The sequence below is a fragment of the Pseudopipra pipra genome, chromosome 7, assembly GCF_036250125.1.
Source record: "Pseudopipra pipra isolate bDixPip1 chromosome 7, bDixPip1.hap1, whole genome shotgun sequence".
NCBI lineage: Eukaryota > Metazoa > Chordata > Aves > Passeriformes > Pipridae > Pseudopipra > Pseudopipra pipra.
In genome coordinates this window covers 33,899,322-33,920,265 of record NC_087555.1, presented here as the reverse complement: position 1 = coordinate 33,920,265, position 20,944 = coordinate 33,899,322, and the positions used below count along the sequence as shown (strand labels likewise).

Sequence of the window (20,944 nt, the reverse complement as noted above, 5' to 3'; positions counted from 1 at the left end):
ACATACATGCTAACAAGCACTCCTACAGCCATGAATGTTTAATCCAGTTTCTCACTAGCTGACGCTGTACCCCACGGCTGCTCCGTGGCTTTGAAGCCTTGAGACAAGGGAAGAACTAGAGGGTGTAGAGCAGGGAACCACAGGAAAGCAGGCAGAGGGAAAAGTCTCTGGAGAAAGCCCGAAGCAGAACAGTATCACAGGCAAAGGAGGTAAGGCAGAAATGTTAACATCTGGAGTGGGATGGAGGAGGGAGAGAAGGGAGGGAAGTCAGCCTCTATCTTCAGTAGTTGTGGGGCTACATTTGGATAATGTGTGGAATACTTCCCAACAACATATAAGTTGTTCCTGCTCATGTGCTGTGTATACAAAGAGATACAAACAGAATGAGCTCTCAGAGTCACTGTGACACTTGGCTGACTGCACAGGGTAAGTTATTGCACACCAACAGACTGCTGGAAAAAAGGAACTTCCACACACCTTTGGGGTCTTACCCATACATCTTAATGTTCTGGACTGTGACAAATGATTGGATAACAACTCTTACTCCCCTTGTCATCATCCATCTTCTTAGGAGGTTTATTTCTTCAAATCCTGATGATGAACCTCTGTAGTCACTTATCTGAGCAGTGAAAATTTATTGCCTGTACCAGAAAATGAAATTCTCCTGCAGGAGAACTGCAGTGGACACAAAAGGGCAAATTTCCACCCTGGAGTATACGGATGCATTTTCTTTCTCCTCAGTGGAAACTATACACATTTATCCAATGTCAGGATTTGGACCAAAGGGTATCTCCTGTGTTAATAAGAATGGCTAATTTCCAATTAAATAAGCTTACAGATCATAGAGATGCCCTAATGAGAAAAAAAAAATGAAGTCCCATACTAATCCTGCTTTCACTGCACATATTTAACAGGGTTGCCAAAGCAAAGTCTCCAAAATACTTACTAATTACATTGGACTGCCTCCAGCCACTGTCACTGCCAGGAAACGGGCAAAGTTTGCAACAAACCAAACCACTAAGAGTTCAAAGATGATATTATTATTTTGGGAAAGCCTTGAAGAGGTCAAGAGACTAGAGAACTGTGGAACAAAGCAGTGCAGGGCTGATTTGGACAGAAAATTGTCTGTGGACTTCACAAGCAGCTGTAGAAAAATATTTTGGCACAGCTGGCAGAAGCTCCCAAATTGGTAAGCTGCAGAAGTGCAGACTTGCACTAACTCCTTGGCATTCATGTTGGAATGAAATATATGCTATTTGTAGCATAGACTGGAGGGTAAAAAGAAAAGTTGTAGGGAAGAAGTCTATAAACTCAGCTGAAAGAATCCATACGTGTCTTCTTTTTCGTGCATCCAGTGGCAGGATCTGGTACCCCAAGAGTGGTTGTTCCCAAGACAGGGAGAGCCCAAACACCAAAGGATGACTGCAAGACCTGAAAGTACATCGCTGAAGAAACCAAGTTCCTACTTTTGTCTGATCAATGATGAGAACTAGCAAATCTGTGCAAGTGGCACGTGATCCTCATCAGAAACAGTGCTAGAACAGCCTGTCCAGCCTTCACATCAGGTTGCATTTAGCCATTAATTAGCTCGAACCAAGAACCTCCACTGCAGCTTCACAGCGCAAGAAGGGTTGAAAGAGCTGCAGGTGCCCACAGTGCCACCATAAATATTGATCACAGTGCTCATTCCACTTCATCAGCCACAAAGCACACAATGGTGCTCAAGGGAGAGGAAAAGGCAGATCCAATTTTAATCACACTGCTGTACTAAAACACAAACCTCATGGAATATTATTTTAATTACTGTTCTTTACCAATGCCACTTGCAGTCTATTAAAAAAAAAAAAAAAAAAAAAAGAGGTTTTTCTGGACACAGTCAAAACTCCGAGCTTCCAGGAAGGTGCATCTACACTATGTGAATCAGCCCTATGTAACAACACCCAAGTGAGCTCTGCAACAGCAAAAGCAGTTTTTCAGCCCAGCACAGCACCCTGGGCTCGTCAGAAACACAGGTCATTAACCAGGAAAACTTGGTGCTATCACAGCTGTTTCTGAGCTACAAACCCCTCTGGCAGTGAGGGGGCCCTACAGACTCAGTGGCTCATTTAGACTGACCTGCTGTGGTGGGTTGACCCTGGCTGGGCACCAGATGCCCACCAAAGCTCCTCTCAGCTATGCCAAGGGAGAAAATATAACTAAAGGCTCATGAGAGAGATAAAGGTAGGGAGAGATCACTGAGCTGTTACAGTCACAGGCAATGCAGACTTGACTCAGGGAGATTAGTTTAATTTATTACTAGGATAATGAGAAATAAAACCAAATCTTTAAACGCCTTCCCCTCCACCCCTCCCTTCTTCCTGGGCTTAACTTCAGTCCCGATTTTCTCTCCCAGAAGCCACCCCTGTAGCCCCCCTGCTATCAAACCCTTGCCACACAAACCCAATACACCTCCATAGTATAGTACATAAATCCTAAACCACTTAACCTTCAAAAATATATGTCTGGGAATACTGCCAGTGAATATTTGAAAGGGATTACAGTAAATGTATTAGTTGTCACAGAAAATTAAAATATGGATTTCAATTGAAACTCTACATAAGAGGGACGTTTTCCCCCAAAATCCATTAGTTAGCAGCCATGCTGAATGAAGGGGAAATTGTACATCCAGCTCAGACTACGCAGGGCAAGTTGATATATTTTAAAAGCTGCATTTTTATCTACTGAAATAAAACATTTTACTTTTTTTATTTTTCTACTTTAATCAGAATATAACCTCATTAAATGACAGTGTGTGAAAAGAACATATAAACTAGAAAGAAAATATAAAAAATTTCTGAATAAATTAATGTTTATTGCTTTTAGACTTTGATATTCTGGTCTTTACTACTTAAATGCAGTTTAAATGTATTACTTGCCACGGCCTTTACGTTAAACCCAGTAAGTCTGCAATTTGTGATAAAATTCCTTATCTCTCTTCTTCTGAACCTACGCAGAGATCCAAGGTTAATTTGCAGATAATATTACTTCATGAAATAATTATCTTAGTCTCTAGTACTTAAAATAGCCAAATTCAAGAAAAATAGTTTTAAAAATGAAGCTGTTAGGGCTGCAGGATGGAGGCTGCTCCCACTGACACACCCCACATGGCAGCACCTGCAGTGGGAGGCACAGTCTGGGTACCCCAAGCCTGGAGCAGCCACTCACCCAGGAATTCAGGGCAGGGATGCTCCATGTTGATGCACATGAAGGAAGAAGAGCCAGCCCCATGCAACCTCACCCTCCAAGCCCCCAAATGCGAATGGCAAAGCAGCCTTCTGCCCTCTTCACAACCCCAGCACCGGCTGAAAAATTACTCTCTTGAGCCATTCTTCCTCATCCTGCTAATTTTTCCAAGCATCCTCCTATTAAACTATACAAATATATTCATTTAGTAAACATCCCATTAACCAGGTCAGTGTACAGTATTCACAACTTATTATGAAGCAGCACCAAATCAGTCACAGAAGCAATTATGCAATTGTAGAGCAGACAACTCACTTTAATCTTAATGTGGGGCTGGGGATGTATATGTCAATGTTCATTCACATGACTCATTCATTTTCAAGTATTGTATTCCATTTGTTTCACCCTCACTCATGCAGCACTCATGTCTTTTGATCTATAAGCTTTGTGGGCTGTCAGAAAACACAAGCTCAATGTTCCACCCTCCACATCAGGCATTTTTTCATTGAATTTAGGGGTATTTCTAAGCTTCTATTGCCTGGGGACAGTGGGAGAAGCTGGGCTAGATATTTAGAATCAAGACCTAAATAAGCATTAAAAAAAAAAAAAGGCAACCAACATTAAAGAATTGAAGATCTTTCCAGAACCATTTAAAATAGATGGTTGTAGAGAAGGGAAATCAGAGCTAAGATTCTGGGATGTTATAGTTACAACAGGGGGAAAAAAAAGTGCCTGTTAAAATCCCAGCTTTATTTGAAGACATACATTTACTGAAGCATCTTGGGAAAACAGGATGCCATATAATATTAACAAACAAGAATATGCTCTGTCAACCACATGCAGCACCACAGACATTTTGAAGACCTAAATAAATAATGTATTAGAAAACCTAGCCCAGGCTGAATTAATGCAGACTCCAATGATATAAATGAACGGCAGCAGTGGAATTATTTTCCTGGGATTTAAGTCGTATATAGCATTAATAGTAAAGGCCTTGAGATACTTATTGATAGGCAAGAAACTGCTATCTTTAGATCTATGCATGCCCAGGGAGCACTCTGCCCAACTTACAGTCTCAGAGAATTTCCAAGAGAGTTACCAAATCACTTGGCTTTATTTGTAAACACCATGAAATAGAACAAAATACCCTCTTGGCTCTAGTCTCCTTTGACACAGCACTAAGTGTACAACAAACAGTGCTGACTTGGGAAATCTCCTGAAAGCAGGGCTGGGGGTGATGGGAATTTTGCATCTGGGAACAAAAAATGGAATTTGAACTTACAGGATCATCCTGGTTTCTACAATACTACGGGCAGCCAAGACTCAGCTCCTCCCCTGATGTGGGAAGGGTCCAGGTGGACATGACAGTGTCACCTGAAAGGGACTCTGTCCCTCCAGCAAAGCATCCTGGGCTCAGCCAGTCCCAGCAAACTCCCTGCTCACTTGCTAGTGGCAGATATATATTCTCCCTTCTTTCAGAAAAGTCACTTTTCAAACTACAACCATCTCCCACCAGATGCAGTGCCTGAATCCCCATGGACACCTCTAGCCACAGGCCCACGCCAGGAGCTAACTTTGTGGGATTGTTTTTCCCTCCTCAGCAATATGAAAGGAAAAAGTACCATTGTCTGCATGCAGAGCTGCTGCCCCAGTCCACGTGGGTGTATTGGCTCATTTTTTTCCTTTTTTTTTTTCCTGGGCTTGGTAATTACCATGACAATGTGAGGGTTCATTAGTAGCAACACCTCCAGGAGAGTGATGGCAAAATATAGACCACAGCTGTCAGAAAGGAACTGAGCAAATTCATGCTTACAGTCCACATCTCCACAGGATTTTTTAAATAATGCATCTGTTTTAACAATCATGGCAGGAGGATACACTAAAATTATACAGGATGGGAAGACTGGGCTTCAAATCGCAAAACACACCCCAACAATCCAGGATGATTCTGTTTCTAAAGAAACTCCACCTCATATAGACGTTCTCTTCACAAACCTTGTTCTGACATTTGCAAGCTGCCTAAAGATACAAACTGAACAAGCTGTTTATTTAGAAAGGAACTATGAAATATCTTATCCTGTTACTTGTTTAACTCTCCTATACAAAGGCAGTACCTAATTTGAGGCAATTACAGCCATGTTTCACAGAGACAGAAAGAAAAACACCGTACAATGGAATTTTAAATTGTTCTCAATCTCCTCACAGAGCTAATCTTTCTAGATTCACTAATTCACATTCACTGCAGCATTTCACAAAAGCTCCCATTTATTAAATACGAGATTCAATTCGCAGATAAACAATTCGATAATGTAATGTACACTTAAAATAATAGCTTGGCCTCAAAGTTTAGGGGGGAATTAGGAGTTTTCCCTTTTTATTGCTGTTCTTAGCATCATTTCTTGTCACAACCTCAGAGCTCAAGTCCTGTAATCAAGGTCCACTGGGCTGGTGTTTCCACACAAGGCAGGATCTGTATGAGGATTGAATGCTGCCCCACAGAACTCACGGAATTCAGTGGGAAATCTGCCAATAGGAGGACATTAAAGAGCATTTAGGAGCTGCATCTCATGGCTGTTTTCCCTGCTCTGCAATTTCTCTACTGTTTTATCACATGTTCTTCTCCTTCCATTACGACCACCTGACTAATCACAAATTGCTGCCTAATGAAGAGTGCTGGCATTATAATACTTAATTAGAATTAAGAGGAAGATTTACTTTAAAAACCTGACAGACCAATATGCCCCAGAGCCAATCTCGCTAGTGCAGAACTACCCCAAAATTTCCATGTCCCAAATTCTTAATTAAAAGTTCGTCAAAACTTCTTTTACGGGGGGAGCCTTCCCCTCTAGAATCCATTAACCTCCAAACAAGTGACTAAATTGTTTTTAAATCAGCTCTACTTCATAAACAGCTTGATAAAAAGAAACTTAAAGAAAGTACAAGACTTATCTTTCATTTCCACTCAACAGCCTTCAGAACTACTGTACAAAGGTGGCTCTCACAATCACTCCTGTCCAGCACACGACGTGCAGCACCGAAGGAATTTCTGCTGCAGAAAAAGCCTTCTGTAGGGCCACCCAGCAGGGAAGGATTAAATTACACAAAAAAAGCCCCTGCTTTTTTTCCTCCACTAAAGGGCTGTGGTCAGAGATCAATGTGAGGAGCTACCTATTGAAGTTAGACTCAAATTATTCCCTTATTTAAACCTCGGGAGAAGGTTGCTGCTGACACCCGGAGCACAGCACACAACCAGACCCCAGGTGCAGCTCCTCCACCTCACCTGAGGAGCAGTGAGCACCGAGACCTCATGGCTGCAGGCTGCTCCCAGCCTTTTCTTGACTCCTCTGACTCCCTTCACCTCTGCAGGGAGACTGCCTGCACTGACTCCTCTGCATCTCTCCTCTCCCTCGCCCCAATCCCTCCTGCAGACTGAGCTGGAGGGAGGCCCCCAGCCCCACACACCCTGGCTTCTTACAGATATTCCCTCTCACGTCTCAGTCTCCTGTCTGCACAATCAGGTTTAGTTTATTTCTACTTCACAAAGAACTTAACTGGCTTATTCTGAAACATTTTTTTCCTTTCATGAGTTATATCATATGGGTTGGACTCTGTCCCACTAAGCCTCACATACTGAATGCAATAAAATACAGTTGGTTTCTTTACCCTAATGATCTCCTGTTTAATTTAAACCTTCTGTACTCTTGACTGTTTCTCTAAGCAAAAAAAAAGTCCTGGCTAAAATGATTTTGAACTGCAAATTGGGCAATTTTCTGCCTGTTGAGAATTTGAAAAATATCACACGCATTAAAAATTATTTACTGGCTTGTTTTAGTCTGGTGTCCTAAGGAAATCAGGATTTGCCATTGTGCTGTTTATCCATCTGCTGAACACCAGAGAATTTTGAAACCTTCTATTAATGTAAATAAAATTCAACAGAGGGGTTGGTCTCTGAGATTCAAATGCCTGTTTGAACTACCTTCTGAGTGTTGGAGAAAGTCAGAAACCATTACTGGACTCCCTTGCAAATTAGCTACAGGATCTTTCAGAAAACTTGTATGAGAGGTGTCATATAAATATAGCTGAATATCTGGCTAAAGACAAATGGTTTAAGGACAGTATTAATGTAAAAAACTTTGAATTAGTGTATCTCAAGGAGATATTATTAGTAGGAAAGTAAACGTGTCAAGGAAATTTTGAGGTTACAACTGCGTAAATAAGCTCTAAAATCACCGTCTCAAAACCAGGAGAAAATGCCACTGATGCAAATGCTATAAATAGCCACTGGCCATCTTCAGAGAGCCCCTTTCTATGTATCAAAACCAACAAGGATGGGACTAAAGCACCAAAATGCCATAGAGACTCCACTTGGGATGAGGAGGATGAAAAGACGTCATAATATTCCTCAAGACACTGTGTGTTTGAGAGACTTAACACAAATGTTACCAAATCCAAATCAAGGAGTGAGATGTGCTATCTTAATAGCTACATTTGTTAAACACTTCCTTCACTAGTAGAAAGGCAGTGAAATCCTTAACCCCTTTTGGAATGCACTTAATCCTAAAAACCAGAACCTTTATGGATGAGATTACCCTCACAGTCACATCTCCACCTGCTCCTCCTGGTACATTCAGCCACCTTTGGGTCACAGATCCAGAATCCTGTCCTCAGTAACACTTTGCAGAAGGATCCTTCCCCCCTTCCTCTTCCATCCACACAAGTTAATTTTACAACTTGCCATCAGCCTGCCTTTCTAACACAGTTCAAGAAGGATCCTACTTTGCTCCTATCTCCCCTTTCTGAAGCAGGGTTCCCTGAGAAATAAAATAACTCTACAAAAAGAATATGAACTCAACATGTATGTGAAGTTCTGCTTAGTTTAAAGAAAACAGCCAAGCAGGTATTTTATGTTTCGTGCTCCATTTCAATGAGAAAACAGGAATTCTATTGGTACTTACAGGTATTTTTCTAGTCTTTTATTGAAACAACCTGGGATTTTTGTCTAAAACAGGGGCAAAACTAAATAAAACAATTTCTTTTCCAGACTCAAAAAAACTAACTACAAATACTTCTGTGGTTATAAAATACAATAAAGGAACTTTATTTCAATCTCATAATCAAAAGGTTAGAAACCATCAAACTCAATATTCCCTAGGCATTAAAAACTAGTTTATAAATAAATAGTTTTAAACTATACATATGCATTAGCCCAGCATATAAATGTTAATCCTTCTGTACAGTTTCTTCAAACCACTTGCACCAAAGTAACAGACCTACAGGTCACACACACACATCATGCTCTTTAAGTAACCTTTATCACAAGCTCAGATCAACTCAGGTCAAACTTATTCCATAACATTTAAAACATAAAGGGCAATACAGATCTTGCCATTATAACTGATGTTTATATTTTTCTTAATGTTATAATTCCCATTTCTGAAAGGGCTACCTTGAACCTTTGTTCCAACAGGTGTTTGAAGCTCAGGTTAATTTTTAAAAAACATCATCACCTGTTGCTCCCTCTCGTGCAAGTGGGAGCTGGATCTTTGAAAATCCATCTCCTCTCTGCCAAAACAGCCACAGGGAAGAAGCAGCCTCTGCCCTCACCATTTTAACACTGCTCTGAAGTTTTGAAAAACATCTTTTGGAGACATTAGGTATTAAAAAGGAGCACTAGGTACTGAAAAAGACCCTGGTTTTGCATAGCAATTCATTTGAGGGCTTTCTGCACTGACCACGAGCACACACTAGGCTAGCACAGAAAAAAATATGTTCACAGGTAGCTGTAATACCTTATACTGACAAGCACAGGAAGGATGAAAGTTTGACATATACCTAATCAACTCCACTGCATCTCCATCTGCCAAAATACAAGGAGCTAAAATTACCACTGGATACCAACTGTAGTTGCCTTCTGGATGACTGACACAAGACACATTATCAGCAATCAAAAAAGCACTCTCACAGTTTAGCTGGAAATCTTGCAACATATTTGCATTCAGAGATGAAGAAAATTAATCAGAATATGCTTGAGTTTATCCTCTCAATTCAAGCCCACTATCTCCCACCTTTCCAGCATTAGATATTTCAGCCTGTGCTTTAGTGCCAATATTCCTGACTCCAAGATACAGATATTTACACAAACATAGCTAATACAAGAATTGTTTATAGACTTTTCAGTTTCTGTCTTCCTCGGTTTGTGGGCCACATGTTTGCTCTAATCTTGAATGAAACAAAACTGTTAAAGTGTGACTAAGCAAAGAAAGCTCTAACTTTTCAGCAGCTTACCTTAAGATTAACCTAAAGCTGATCTTCTGCTTCTTTTGCAGACATCAATTTCGGTAGAGGATGCAAAGACAATAAATTCTCCTGAACTCATGGCAGTGTCTGTCCTCTGATTGTCTGTGCACCAGTCCTAGAGCAGGGCACAATCTGCATTTTGTCTTTCTAAATGTTTCCAGCAGGAGACATCAAATCTTTGGCACGGTACCAGCTGCTGTGAGGTAAGGCTTGATGGAGGTAACTAAATCCAGTCCACCTGGCTCATTAACAGCCAGCCTGCTCAAAGAGCACATCAATCTTTATGACTACAAGAAAAACAGGTCTCAAATCTACTGAACAAACCCCACACCATACTTCAGGATTCCTATAACACTCATCAGCCTTGCTACTAGACTGCAACATCCTCCTTCCACCACGGCTAGTAGATGAGAAATATGGATCCTATCTAATTGCCAGAAAGCTTTGCTTTTAGGATTTAGGATTAGCTTTTAGGATTTGTGTCCCTAAAAGTCAGGAAAGCATACTGGTTTGGGATCAGCAGCTCCAGTGACAGGGTATGGTGGGATACACTCAGGAACGAAAAGGAGGAATGAGCAGTGTGGTGCAGAAGGCTGAGCCCCACAGTGGTAACTGAACCTGTAAGCTTGGAAAAGCTGGTACCTGTTTCATTTTATTGACTCTATGTGCAATTGTGTCAAGTAACTGGGTAATTTTACCACTCCCTCCAAAATAATTCTAAATCTCAGATGTGTACAGTTGTTTCACCTCCAGTTTGCATTTACATGACCAGTCCATAACTGTGTGTATTAATCACACCCTCCTCAGGCACAACTCCCATTGCCAGTTCTGTCCTGCTAATGCTGACAGTACACAAATCTGACCAGAGCAGTTTATCAGTCTGTCTTTTCTAACCTCAATGACTCCAGAAGCTGAGACAAAACAGCTCCTAATCCATTGACCAGCTATTTAACTTTTAACTAGACTCTGTTCCCTTATTCCCTGTGTATCACTCGGAGCTCACTCTCCTCCCACACCCTGCTCAGGATGTCACAGCCCTCATGGGCACTGAAGAAAAATTGATTTTCATTACTCCATTTGTTAAGGTCAGACTAAACAAAGGTGCATTTCCACATTAACTTGAAAACAAGCATTTCAATTTTACAAATAAAACCGCTTCTTTTGGTTTCTAAAAGTTTCTGTTTCTAAAATAAGGAATTACCACAATCTAAGCTTATGCTACTCTTACAGGAGAAACAAAATCTCAATGCATCATTAGATACAGTGTTGTGTCACTAGACTTGATGCATCAATGAAAATTGATATGTCACAAAGAATGTATTTCAGACTTATTTTCAATAAATTGAATGCAGTCTTTTCTCTGAGAAATAAAACAGACTCTGCAAATTCACTCTATATCACTAATCCACTGCAAAATGAAAAATCATGAATTCTACCCAAGTAAGAACTTGGCCTTGCTGAGATTGGACTCGATGATCTTAGAGGTCTTTTCCAACCTAAGTGATCCTATGATTCACGTTGAAACAGGACACTGCTACCTTCATGCCCTCAAAGAGGAATAAAACCAGCTGTCATCTCTCCTTGAAGCCCCTTCTTCCTGGAGGATTGAGGTGGGAGAACATATTGTAGGCTGTCCCTGGGAAAAGCCTTTCTTAGGGACCACGGGACACGCTGAGATGGACCTGGGAGCACAGACAGGTAACTGAGCACACTGTTGTTAACATCCTACCCCCAAAGGGTCTTCAGCTTCTGTAAGTGCAGAGCTTCACTGTCAACCCATGGCAGAACATAATATTGGATCTTAAAATAACACTGCTTTGATTACCTTACTTCCTTTTACTCTTTGCTTCAATTCCAACAGGAATTCAGTGTCTGCTCTGTCAATCGAGCCGTGTGAATAATAGATTTCTGTTTGGGCACTGAACCAAAACAAAAGGAAAAAAAAAAGGAAAAGGAAGAAAAACTGTATAACTGTTTAAAGTAGTCTGAAGAGAGACTGGGGGTGGATTTAGGAAAAAAGTAATTTCAAGATAAGGCAAAATGTTTGTTTAATATGAAAGGAATATTTTGCTTTTATGTTAACAACCTCTTAAAAATAATTCAATTTTTTAATTTTGTTTAAGACTAGTTCATTTATCAAAAAAACTCCAAACATTAACCCTTTGATCTAAAAATGCTGAAAGAAAATATTTTAACTCTGAAATAATGTTCTCCAGTTTTACAAATAAAACTGTCAGGTGAAACAGAAATTTGGGAATAGACATATTTCAATCGAAAGGTGTATTTTTTCAGTGAACTTACTAACACTTAACAAGAAAAACCCCCTCGTTTTCTTGACAAGTGTCACATTCTAGATACCAACTGCCTAGAATCAAAGAAATAAAGAGAGAAATAAAACAAAAGTGAAGCTACTGTCCCCAGTACTGCCAGAACAGCAGTAGCAGTGCTCATATACAGGTTTTCTGCTTGAAACCAAAAGAAGCAACAGGCCTAGAAGTTCAGTGAACACCCTTATTTTGTGGGTTTCTTCTACTCACCAACCTCTGCAAATACACCCTGGGGTCTTGGGGGGTTTGGGTCAGGTTGTTTCTTCTTCTGGCATTGCACTGCTGAAATGAGGACAATTGATTTTTCCCTCCAGAAGGATTTCAGCTCCTGCCTTTCCTCACTGCCACTTGTGCAGACCCGTGTCCAGCAGCTCCGAGGCTGAGTCATCCCAGGCTCAGTGATCCCTGGCTCAGGTAAATCCTGCAGCTTGAAGCCAGCAGCTTATTCCACTGAGACTAGTTAAAGAAAACATCTTGCCACCACAACAGCTATGGTAGGAAGTGTTTTATGTCTAAGCCACCACTTTGGCAGATTGTCTGCAGCAGGGAGGTTCACCCCTTACAGCTGTGAGTCCTGAGACCTGCCTGATATTAATTTATCAGGTATGGCTGGGAAGAGTGCACAGAAACCCACAAAGTTCCTGGGAGGAAACTAGGTGAGGTAGAAGCTGCTGCAGATGGTGTTTCTGTGACAGGTCCCAGGAATAGTCTTTTGGGTGCTACAGGAGAAGAGAGACAGCAGCATTTGTCTGGGCCCCTCTGGACTCTGCTCCTCTGGGCTCAACATCTGCATTTCCCCAGCACTGCATGAACTGTGCATGAATAAGGAAGGGAGAGATTATTCAGAACTATTATAAATACTGTCCTCCAAAAGGAAGACAACTCCACAAGTTTGGGTTGTCAGGTTGAATGGGCCCCTGAGGTACCTGGCCTAGTGAGTGGTATCCCTGCCCATGGCAGGGGGGTCAGAATGAAATGGTCTTGGAGGTCCCTTCCAAGCCAAACCATTCTCTGATTCTATGAATTTTAACTCCCACAAACCGAAGAAACCCTGACACCCAAGCTGACACTAAAGAAAGGCAAACACTCAGCAGCTTTTGAGCTGTGACTAGACTTGTTAACAAGGAGTAGAGCAAAAGAGCCAGAATCCAGCAAAATCACACGACCTTTGCATTAAACCTTGTTGCTGATCTAATAATTTCTGATTAAAACAATTAAGCCTTTGGGTATGAACTATTCCATATTTTTGATTACTTAGACAATATGCTGTTCACTGTCACAGAGAAACTGTCTTTGCTACTAATAATTCTTCTGGTAGGAATCAGAACAAGCAGAAGCAAATTAATAAATGATGACATGGGAATTACAACAAAATAGATTGATGACTTGTGGGTATGATTCTGAATAATAATATTTTACAATCTATTCATGAGCACTGCTAATAGGTGAGAATTCGTTTATAGTATTGTCAGAAACATTTATAAAATGCTCGGAAAAGGAATTGTTACTTTTAGGAGTCATACTTGTTATTTCATGAATTTATTGTTATAGTTCCCCTTATGTAGGTTCTCAGGTTGTACTCCTTACCATAATGACTACTCTGCTCACAAGCTACACAACGGGCATTTCTAAAAAAAAAAAGCACAGTTTGGTTTGGCATTTGTCTTGTTTCAATCTTATTTTCTATCATTATTGCAGCCTAAAATAGATATGGAAAATAACAATAAAAAGGGTGCCCAAGTTGCTTCATCAGACTGAACCCAACAACATTTATGAGTTAAAATACATGTTTATATATTTCTTAGCACTTAAATCAAACAACTGTGAAACTACCCATGAAGGCAGAACCTCTCCTGACTGGACTGAGGTTCTACCTGCTGATCCTGAGCCAAGTCCTGCTGTCTAAGGTTATCTGCAGTTTTCTGCACTCTGCTACAGCACTGAGTTCCCCATACACTCACCATACTCTCAATGCTTGTACCTCTTGCACAGACAGAAGCAGCAGAGCACACAAAACATTATTATGATCATTCTTCCAAAAAAAGAATCGCAATACATTTTGGCTACTGCCCAATTGCACTTGAAAACGAGAAAGTTTTAACCACATCCATGTTTTGCGAACTGGCAAGTTTTTAGAGAGTTATTTTGATCTGGTCAATGCACAGTAATGTTTGTCGGTTCTAATCAAGACTGCCCAAAATCAAATGTCAAATACTTGCAACTATCTGATCAAGAATACATTACAAACAGGCAATTATTCAATTCCTTGTTGAAAACCAAAAACAACAACTCTGAGACAAATCACAAATAATTTGAGTTGTCTGTGAATATAAAAAAAAAGAGTTTTCAAATAAATTCTTTGATCTGAATTATAGATCCATGTACCCAGTGATACACTTACACCATCCAATTTTCAGTATCATCATCAATTTTCCTATAGCAGTCTTTTGGCTTCGCAGACTTTCCCAAAAATATCCATCGTCCTTCACTAGCTAAATAAAAAACACTTTGCTGAAAAGGTCTTTTGCCATTCTGTGCATTACTTCACATTGCATTTCTATGCATTATTTTATTTCATTTGATTTATTACACTACTGTCTTTTGTTGATACAGAAGAAGAGCACTTGAGGGATATGGACCAGACAGTAAGAGCATCTCACACTCATCATATACATGTTCAGTATCTTATTAACAGAGATTAGAGACACTGCTAGTGGGAGCAGACACCTAACAATGACAAAGTAATGAGATTATTATTGTCTTCTCATTACTCCTCATTTATGCCAAAGTACCACAAATCACAAATTACAGACTCCAGCTACTCCATAAAAAAACTGCTGTACACGGTATGTGCTCTGTGGAGGCCACTTCATTATTAGAGATTAACCTATTTAAGGAACAAAAAGTCATTTCTGTACCTCTAGATCAAGTGGAAGTACAAGTGCTACATCACTGAAATTCATACAAGTCCTTCCACAGAGATACTGCTTTGAGAGGGAAGTCTTCAGAGAAACCTTGCAAACCACAGTTTAGATCCATCTGTGACATGCTCCTGGGTTGTCCAAACTCCAGCTCAGGCCAGCAGCCATTTGTTACCTGGGTCAGTACCACAAAATCTCACCAGAAAGGATAGATTTTTAACGTGGGAAGAAAGGACACTACAAGGGATTCAAAGGTGGAGTTTCAGCCGGAGGAACCTGTTTGTTATCCACTGCTCCCTGCTCACCTCTCTCATGGCACAGGTTGGCACCATGGACAGAGAAGGGCTAATGCCTTGTGAACTTCACTTGCTGTCTATCAACATATTTCAGAGAGAAAGAGGCACCTCCAAGCTCCACCTTGCTGGAGGGAAGTTTAGTCCAGCTGCATCCCACAGGCTCCAGCAGCAGCAGCAAAGTCCTCTGCCATGGGGCAGGACTGAAAACACGGCCAGTTCCCCTCCACTGCCATCGGTGTGATTGAAGCTTGTTTTAGGCAAGTGAAAAAACAGTCTCCTCATGAAAAGGGCCTCCTGTCTCTGAGCCATGGGGAGCAGCACAGAACAGCCCAGTGTTACACAGCAGAGCACAGGCTGGGGAAGGACTCAGGTTCAGTCACACTGTGGACGGAGAAAGAAGCGAAGGTGGGCAAGGGCAAGAATGTGTGATGCCAAGCTGTTCTGCATCATGGCTGACACAAACAGCACTGAGATCAGCTCCTTCTCAAGAGAAGTCAACCAACACACTGCAGCAAGAACAGGGAAAAGAGTGCCAAAAAGTCTAGCATTCATATGAAAATGAAGGCGTCTTGCAGACAGAGAAGACCCAAAGTACCCTAATGAACATACTCCAGGCCCAAATGAATTGTTATTAAGATGATGATACACTGGATTTTGTCATGTAACAGGGTCCAAAAAAATTATTATTTTCATCCTTGTAGGCTTTCAGTGGGAATACTGAACAACAATGCCAGGCATGGATGATGGAATGACTGGATAAATTACTGGATTTTAGGAGACAGAACTGAATTCTAGAAAAGATGCTCAAGTAAATGCAAATGCCAGCACATAATACAGCTACCCTAAATGCTTTCAGCAGGACCCTTACTTGGACAGAATATTTAACATGTGTACAATGGTAAGCATGAGCATAGGCCTTATGCTATTTTACCTGTAATTGATACATCGTGTTTCACATGACTCCCTCCTGGCCTCCTACTACCAACTAACCAGCTATTCCAGGTAAAACACATTATGCCAGTCTGACACTCCAGCTTTTAGCTAAAAAGAGAAACTACTTCTTGCAAAGGAAATTTACCTAAGAGAATATTACAGAAGGAAACAAGGTTATGAACAAAGCAACTAATGTTACTGGATTCAGGGAAGAAGAAACAATTTGATTTTTTTTTTCCAACTTCTACTTTAACGACTCTTCCAGACCTCTCCTACTCAACCAAAAATTCAGAAAGGCTTAAAAGTACTATTAAGCAGTGCTTCTAACCTGCCTAGTGATACAGATACTTCCTTGTGAAACCTTCTCAGTTATAACTGGATACTGATCACGTCTAGTGACAATGTTTGCCCCGAGGTGGCAAGGTGGGAAGAATGTTTATTTTGTAACTAGAATATGCACAGAGTAATTGAAGTTAAAAGGGTACTGTGAGATCTCCAATACCTTGTTGAACAACTGAGTGAAGAAGAGGCACTTCAAAGGCCTGGCTTCTGTAGGATCATAGCCACAGAGAACAGTTTGATCAGAGATCAAGGAGCATCTGCCCTGGAACATGCTCTCCTTCCCAGCCACAAGTTGGTGCATAGACATGGATGCTGGCACAGTTCTAACAGTGTGAAGCACATGGTGCTCCTTAGCAACACCATCCACCTGCACGCTTCACCACAGGCCTGGACCTACAGTTACGATCACAGGTCAGCAGAGACCACTCAGACAAAATCCACAGTCAGCTCTTTGCTCCCCACTATATTCTGGCTGTGTCATTTTATAACAGTTGAAGATTTCTTTTTCTCCCCCATTCTCAAAAATTTAGAAGAAAACCACACAGATTTAAATGTATTTCAGGAGAATCTGTGCTCTTCAGACAAAGCAGCCATTATTTCTTTCTGTCAGGTTCTAATGCCTCGTGAAGGACACACTATTTTAACCACTTGCCAATTAACCCCTCCTGTTATCAACTTGAAACTGTTTCCTGTGATTGGTCTCAGGACCATGTAAAAGAACAATTCTCCATTTCAGACATAATATCAGGCTCTAAAGTTGCACAATTTTGCCACTTTCGAGATGATAGCACAGTCTTGCTGTGACTAAGGACTGCAAAATCGTGCTCCAAGTAATTGAATCTAAAGATCTGACAACACTGACCTTATCAAGGAATGAAACCTTTGGCTGAGGTTCAAACCAAACACAAGAAATAACATCTTGCTGGTTGTTTGTAAACGTCATATAAAAATGTACTTATTCATTATTAGCAACTTGTACACTGAACACTCTGCAGGTCTCCAACTGCAGGTCTCAAACTGCTGCCAAGTGAAGGATTACTTGGTACAATCATTTCAGTGACATCTTAGTCCTGTATTAATTTTGGCAGCGCAACCAAGCATCCCTTCTCATGACTGTAACAGGGTTATCACAAGATAAACATTCAGACCAGACACTAAAAACTGAGGATAGAAGAAATGCTAAGGACTGGGTTAATATTTTGAACGCCCATAGTGCTGCTGACCTGAGTGACAGCCTCAGTTTAGTACAAGATGAGCAAGAGGGAGGATTCTAGGCAGAACCAGGACACTGGCATCCCACTTTTGTGGTGATAAGGCCAGGAATGACAGCACATGACCTGCACTGGTGAGTCATCTCCCTTAGGATAAAATAGAAGAGGAAGCTCCAGGCAAAATCCCAAGTCCTATCAGCACCAGGCTCTCATGAGCAACACAGCCAACTCAAAAAGCTCAAACTTCCATGAAAATTCAGTACAGAGATACTTTAAATACTCGCAAATGTCTTCAGCAAAATGTCATTTTAGAATGAGACACAAAAAACCACAAATGGCTTTTGAGACCATACCACTGCTCACCTTTCCTGCTCTTGCAGACGGCGTTCAGGATGCGGTGTCCAGGCCCACATTTCCCATGGTCAGTCACACATTCTCCTTCTGAAACGACCCACTCGTAGCACAGAGGGTCTTCACAAGGAATAGACTCCACTAAATGGGGACAGCCTGCCAGGGTGCCCACTGGATCCACAATCACTTGCCTTTGTCTCATCCTAAAGCCTGGAAAAAGCGGAACCGAATTAACTGGACAACGGAAAAATATTCATACAATCACGTAGCAGGAATAGGACTATACAGGGCACCTGGAACAGGGGGATAAACAAGAGTACAACACTTACAAACTGAATTGGCTGGGATGGCACTCGGCTGTATGTGTCTACTTGGCTATATGTGCCCCCTTGGCTGTATGTGCCCACAGCTCGGCCATGCAAAATCTGAGTGTGTAAAAGAATTCCAGCAACCCACATTTTTCACATTTCTTTTTCCCTTTTATCAACATCAGATAGAAATACACATGTCAAAATACAGGAATTTACCAGTGATGCATACATTAATGCAATAGCAGCATTAATATAAAAAGAGAGGAACAGTTAAGGAACTGAAGGTATAAAGGACATCTATATTCTGCCTGGGAATCCACTAACGAAAAGATTTGTTTTGAGACACAGCAGAGCAGTTTACTAAGAAATTAGTATTCTGCTTTATGAAGGTGTAAGGTTTTCTGATACATAATGCATATCAGACCTCTTTGAAATGACATCCTATTAAACTGGAAGATTCAAATGTAAAGTGGAAGAAAAAGGTTACAGAAATAATCATAGAATTGATTACATAATCTACCTCCTTCTGAATAAAGCCAAAAGTCATGTTGCTACATAAAATGCAGAACTAATACACAAGTATCTTTCAGCATGTCCTGTTATGTAAATGACACAGAATTCTGAGAAAAAGGCAGAAAAAAGTATACGGTGGTCTTTCCTCCAACAGTCTCAGAGCAGGGGCAAATATACAGCCTTAGTAGAGGCCACGTGGAAATGTTCTGCCCATGAAAAAGAAAAGGAAATTAAAAATAAAACATTCCAAAGAACATAACAGATCAAACTTTCACAGTTCTCAAATAAGCAAAAAGAAATTATTCAAAACTATTCAAACATGAAATGCTTTTGCAAGTATTTCTATTTGAATATTCATTTTTTATTATTTCTCTTTTAATTTGAAAAATTTTGATCAGTTCAAATCATTTCACAAACTTAGGCAGTTTTCAGAAAAGTGTAATATCCAAACAATAATATCCACTCCCTGACATGGACTCCAACAGTCATCTTTCCAACTCAGAGCCTTAGAAAAGGCTCTGCAAGGAATCTCAACATGTTGCAGCAACAAACATGTACAGCAGTCAATTAAAATCCAGGGGAGGTTAAATTATATTTGTATATCCTTCTTCAGGAATTTAAACCAAACCCAGGAGAATAGAACAACCTCTTGAGTCAGGCAGATTGCTGATTTCAGGGCTGTGGGATGCACCTTAGTCCTGACACGTTCCAGCCAGCTGCATTGCCCTGGAATCCGGGCACGCAGCAGGACTTCCAAGGGGAATCAGAGAGGAGCAGCCTGGCTGCTGCTAGCCCAAGAAATCCTCCTTTCTTACAAGTGCAGTGCAGGATAAAGGGATCTGAATCAGCTTGAAAAATTCTTATTTTTTTTTTTATTTCTCACACGAATAACTGCAAAAAGCTTCTAAAGGTCACATTCCACTACACACACCTAAGAGCTTCATCCTGTGTTCGATTAATTTTTAAAAGGAAAACACATCAAGCTCCCGATGTAGAATTTGACACCACTGCCTTTGCAATGTTTTTGTAATATTCTGTGGCCTGCCTTAGACCCCCTCAGTGCTGCCCAAGGAACAGAGAAGGGCTGCCCTCACCTCTGGCTCCATGGCGGTGCTGGCAGTTCTCGTGCAGGCAGGGACCCCACGCCGACCACAGGGACACCACACACTCGGCCAGGCACGGCAGGTGACACACCTGGGAGCTGGAGGGAGCAGGACCCTGGCACAGCTTCCCATCTACTGGTCTAGCAACTAAGAGATAAAAGAAAGAAAAGGAAATCGAGGCTGCAACTTCTCCCTGACAGCGCTCCAGGAGTTTACTGCTGACCTTAGTTTTCCAAAGTGCACCAAAATCCAGTGGTTTTTTTCAGGGTCTTATCTCCCTGAGCAAAAAGTTAATCCTGTGTTCAGCAAGGCACACAGAAGTTTGATCTAAACTGTCCGTACTCAGCAAGCCAATTAAGACAATGCTTAGTGGTAAACAGGAGCTTTAAATCTAAATTCAGTGCTGATTTTTGACAATGCTGGAGCAATAAATTGGAATCTAATCCCTGCATTTATGGCCTCTTTATACCAGACTGGACAGAAAGACATCTAAGAAGGAAATCCAAAAAGTTCATGTTGCAATTGGGAGCCAGGCAGAGGCAGGTGACTAAAACCCAAGCACGGGGGAATCTCCCCACCCCCATTCCCCTCAGGGGCACTGCCACCTCTGGATTATGGATGAAGGGTCCATACTTTTGAATTTTGTTCATCTACTTCCAATAAAATTGAACAGAGATCTCAATTTCTTCTATGCAGACACATGCAGGAAGCATCTTTCGTGCCTGGGAGGTGAGACATTTACTGGAGTTGCCAGGCATGGATCTCCAATCCTCTTTATCCCAGAAATGAGCTGACTCCAAACTCTGCCAAGGACCAGTTTACTTGATACCAACAACAAATTTGGAAATTTTACTCCCTTTGTATTTCCATTTAACATTAAAGATTTCTAGTTTCAATTAACTTCACTCACCTTTTTATTTGGGGCAGAGGAAGGAAGGAAAAGAACAGGAAAGACTCTTCAATCTATCTTCTGAGTCATTATATGATATTGCATTTTAATTACATTATGGGCTGAATTTGGCTGTCTCTTTAAATAAATCAATATCAAAGAAGTCTTTCAAAAGGCTTGTTTGAGTTTACTCTGCCATGGTATTACCAAGACTTCATTAATTTTTAT

The 20,944-nt window shown here is 40.9% G+C and overlaps 1 protein-coding gene across 4 annotated transcripts in view; it reads right to left on the bottom strand.

Annotated features, from left to right (window-relative positions):
• Positions 1-20,944, bottom strand: part of THSD7B (thrombospondin type 1 domain containing 7B) — a 310,487-nt gene that overhangs the window by 153,547 nt on the left and 135,996 nt on the right. For all 4 annotated transcript variants that reach the window (XM_064661604.1, XM_064661605.1, XM_064661606.1 and 1 more), the window contains exons 7-8: positions 19,819-19,974; positions 17,913-18,110 (exon numbers count right to left, since the gene is read on the bottom strand). In XM_064661604.1, the coding sequence (XP_064517674.1) occupies positions 17,913-18,110; positions 19,819-19,974 (354 nt within the window). The remainder of the gene's footprint in view (positions 1-17,912; positions 18,111-19,818; positions 19,975-20,944) is intronic.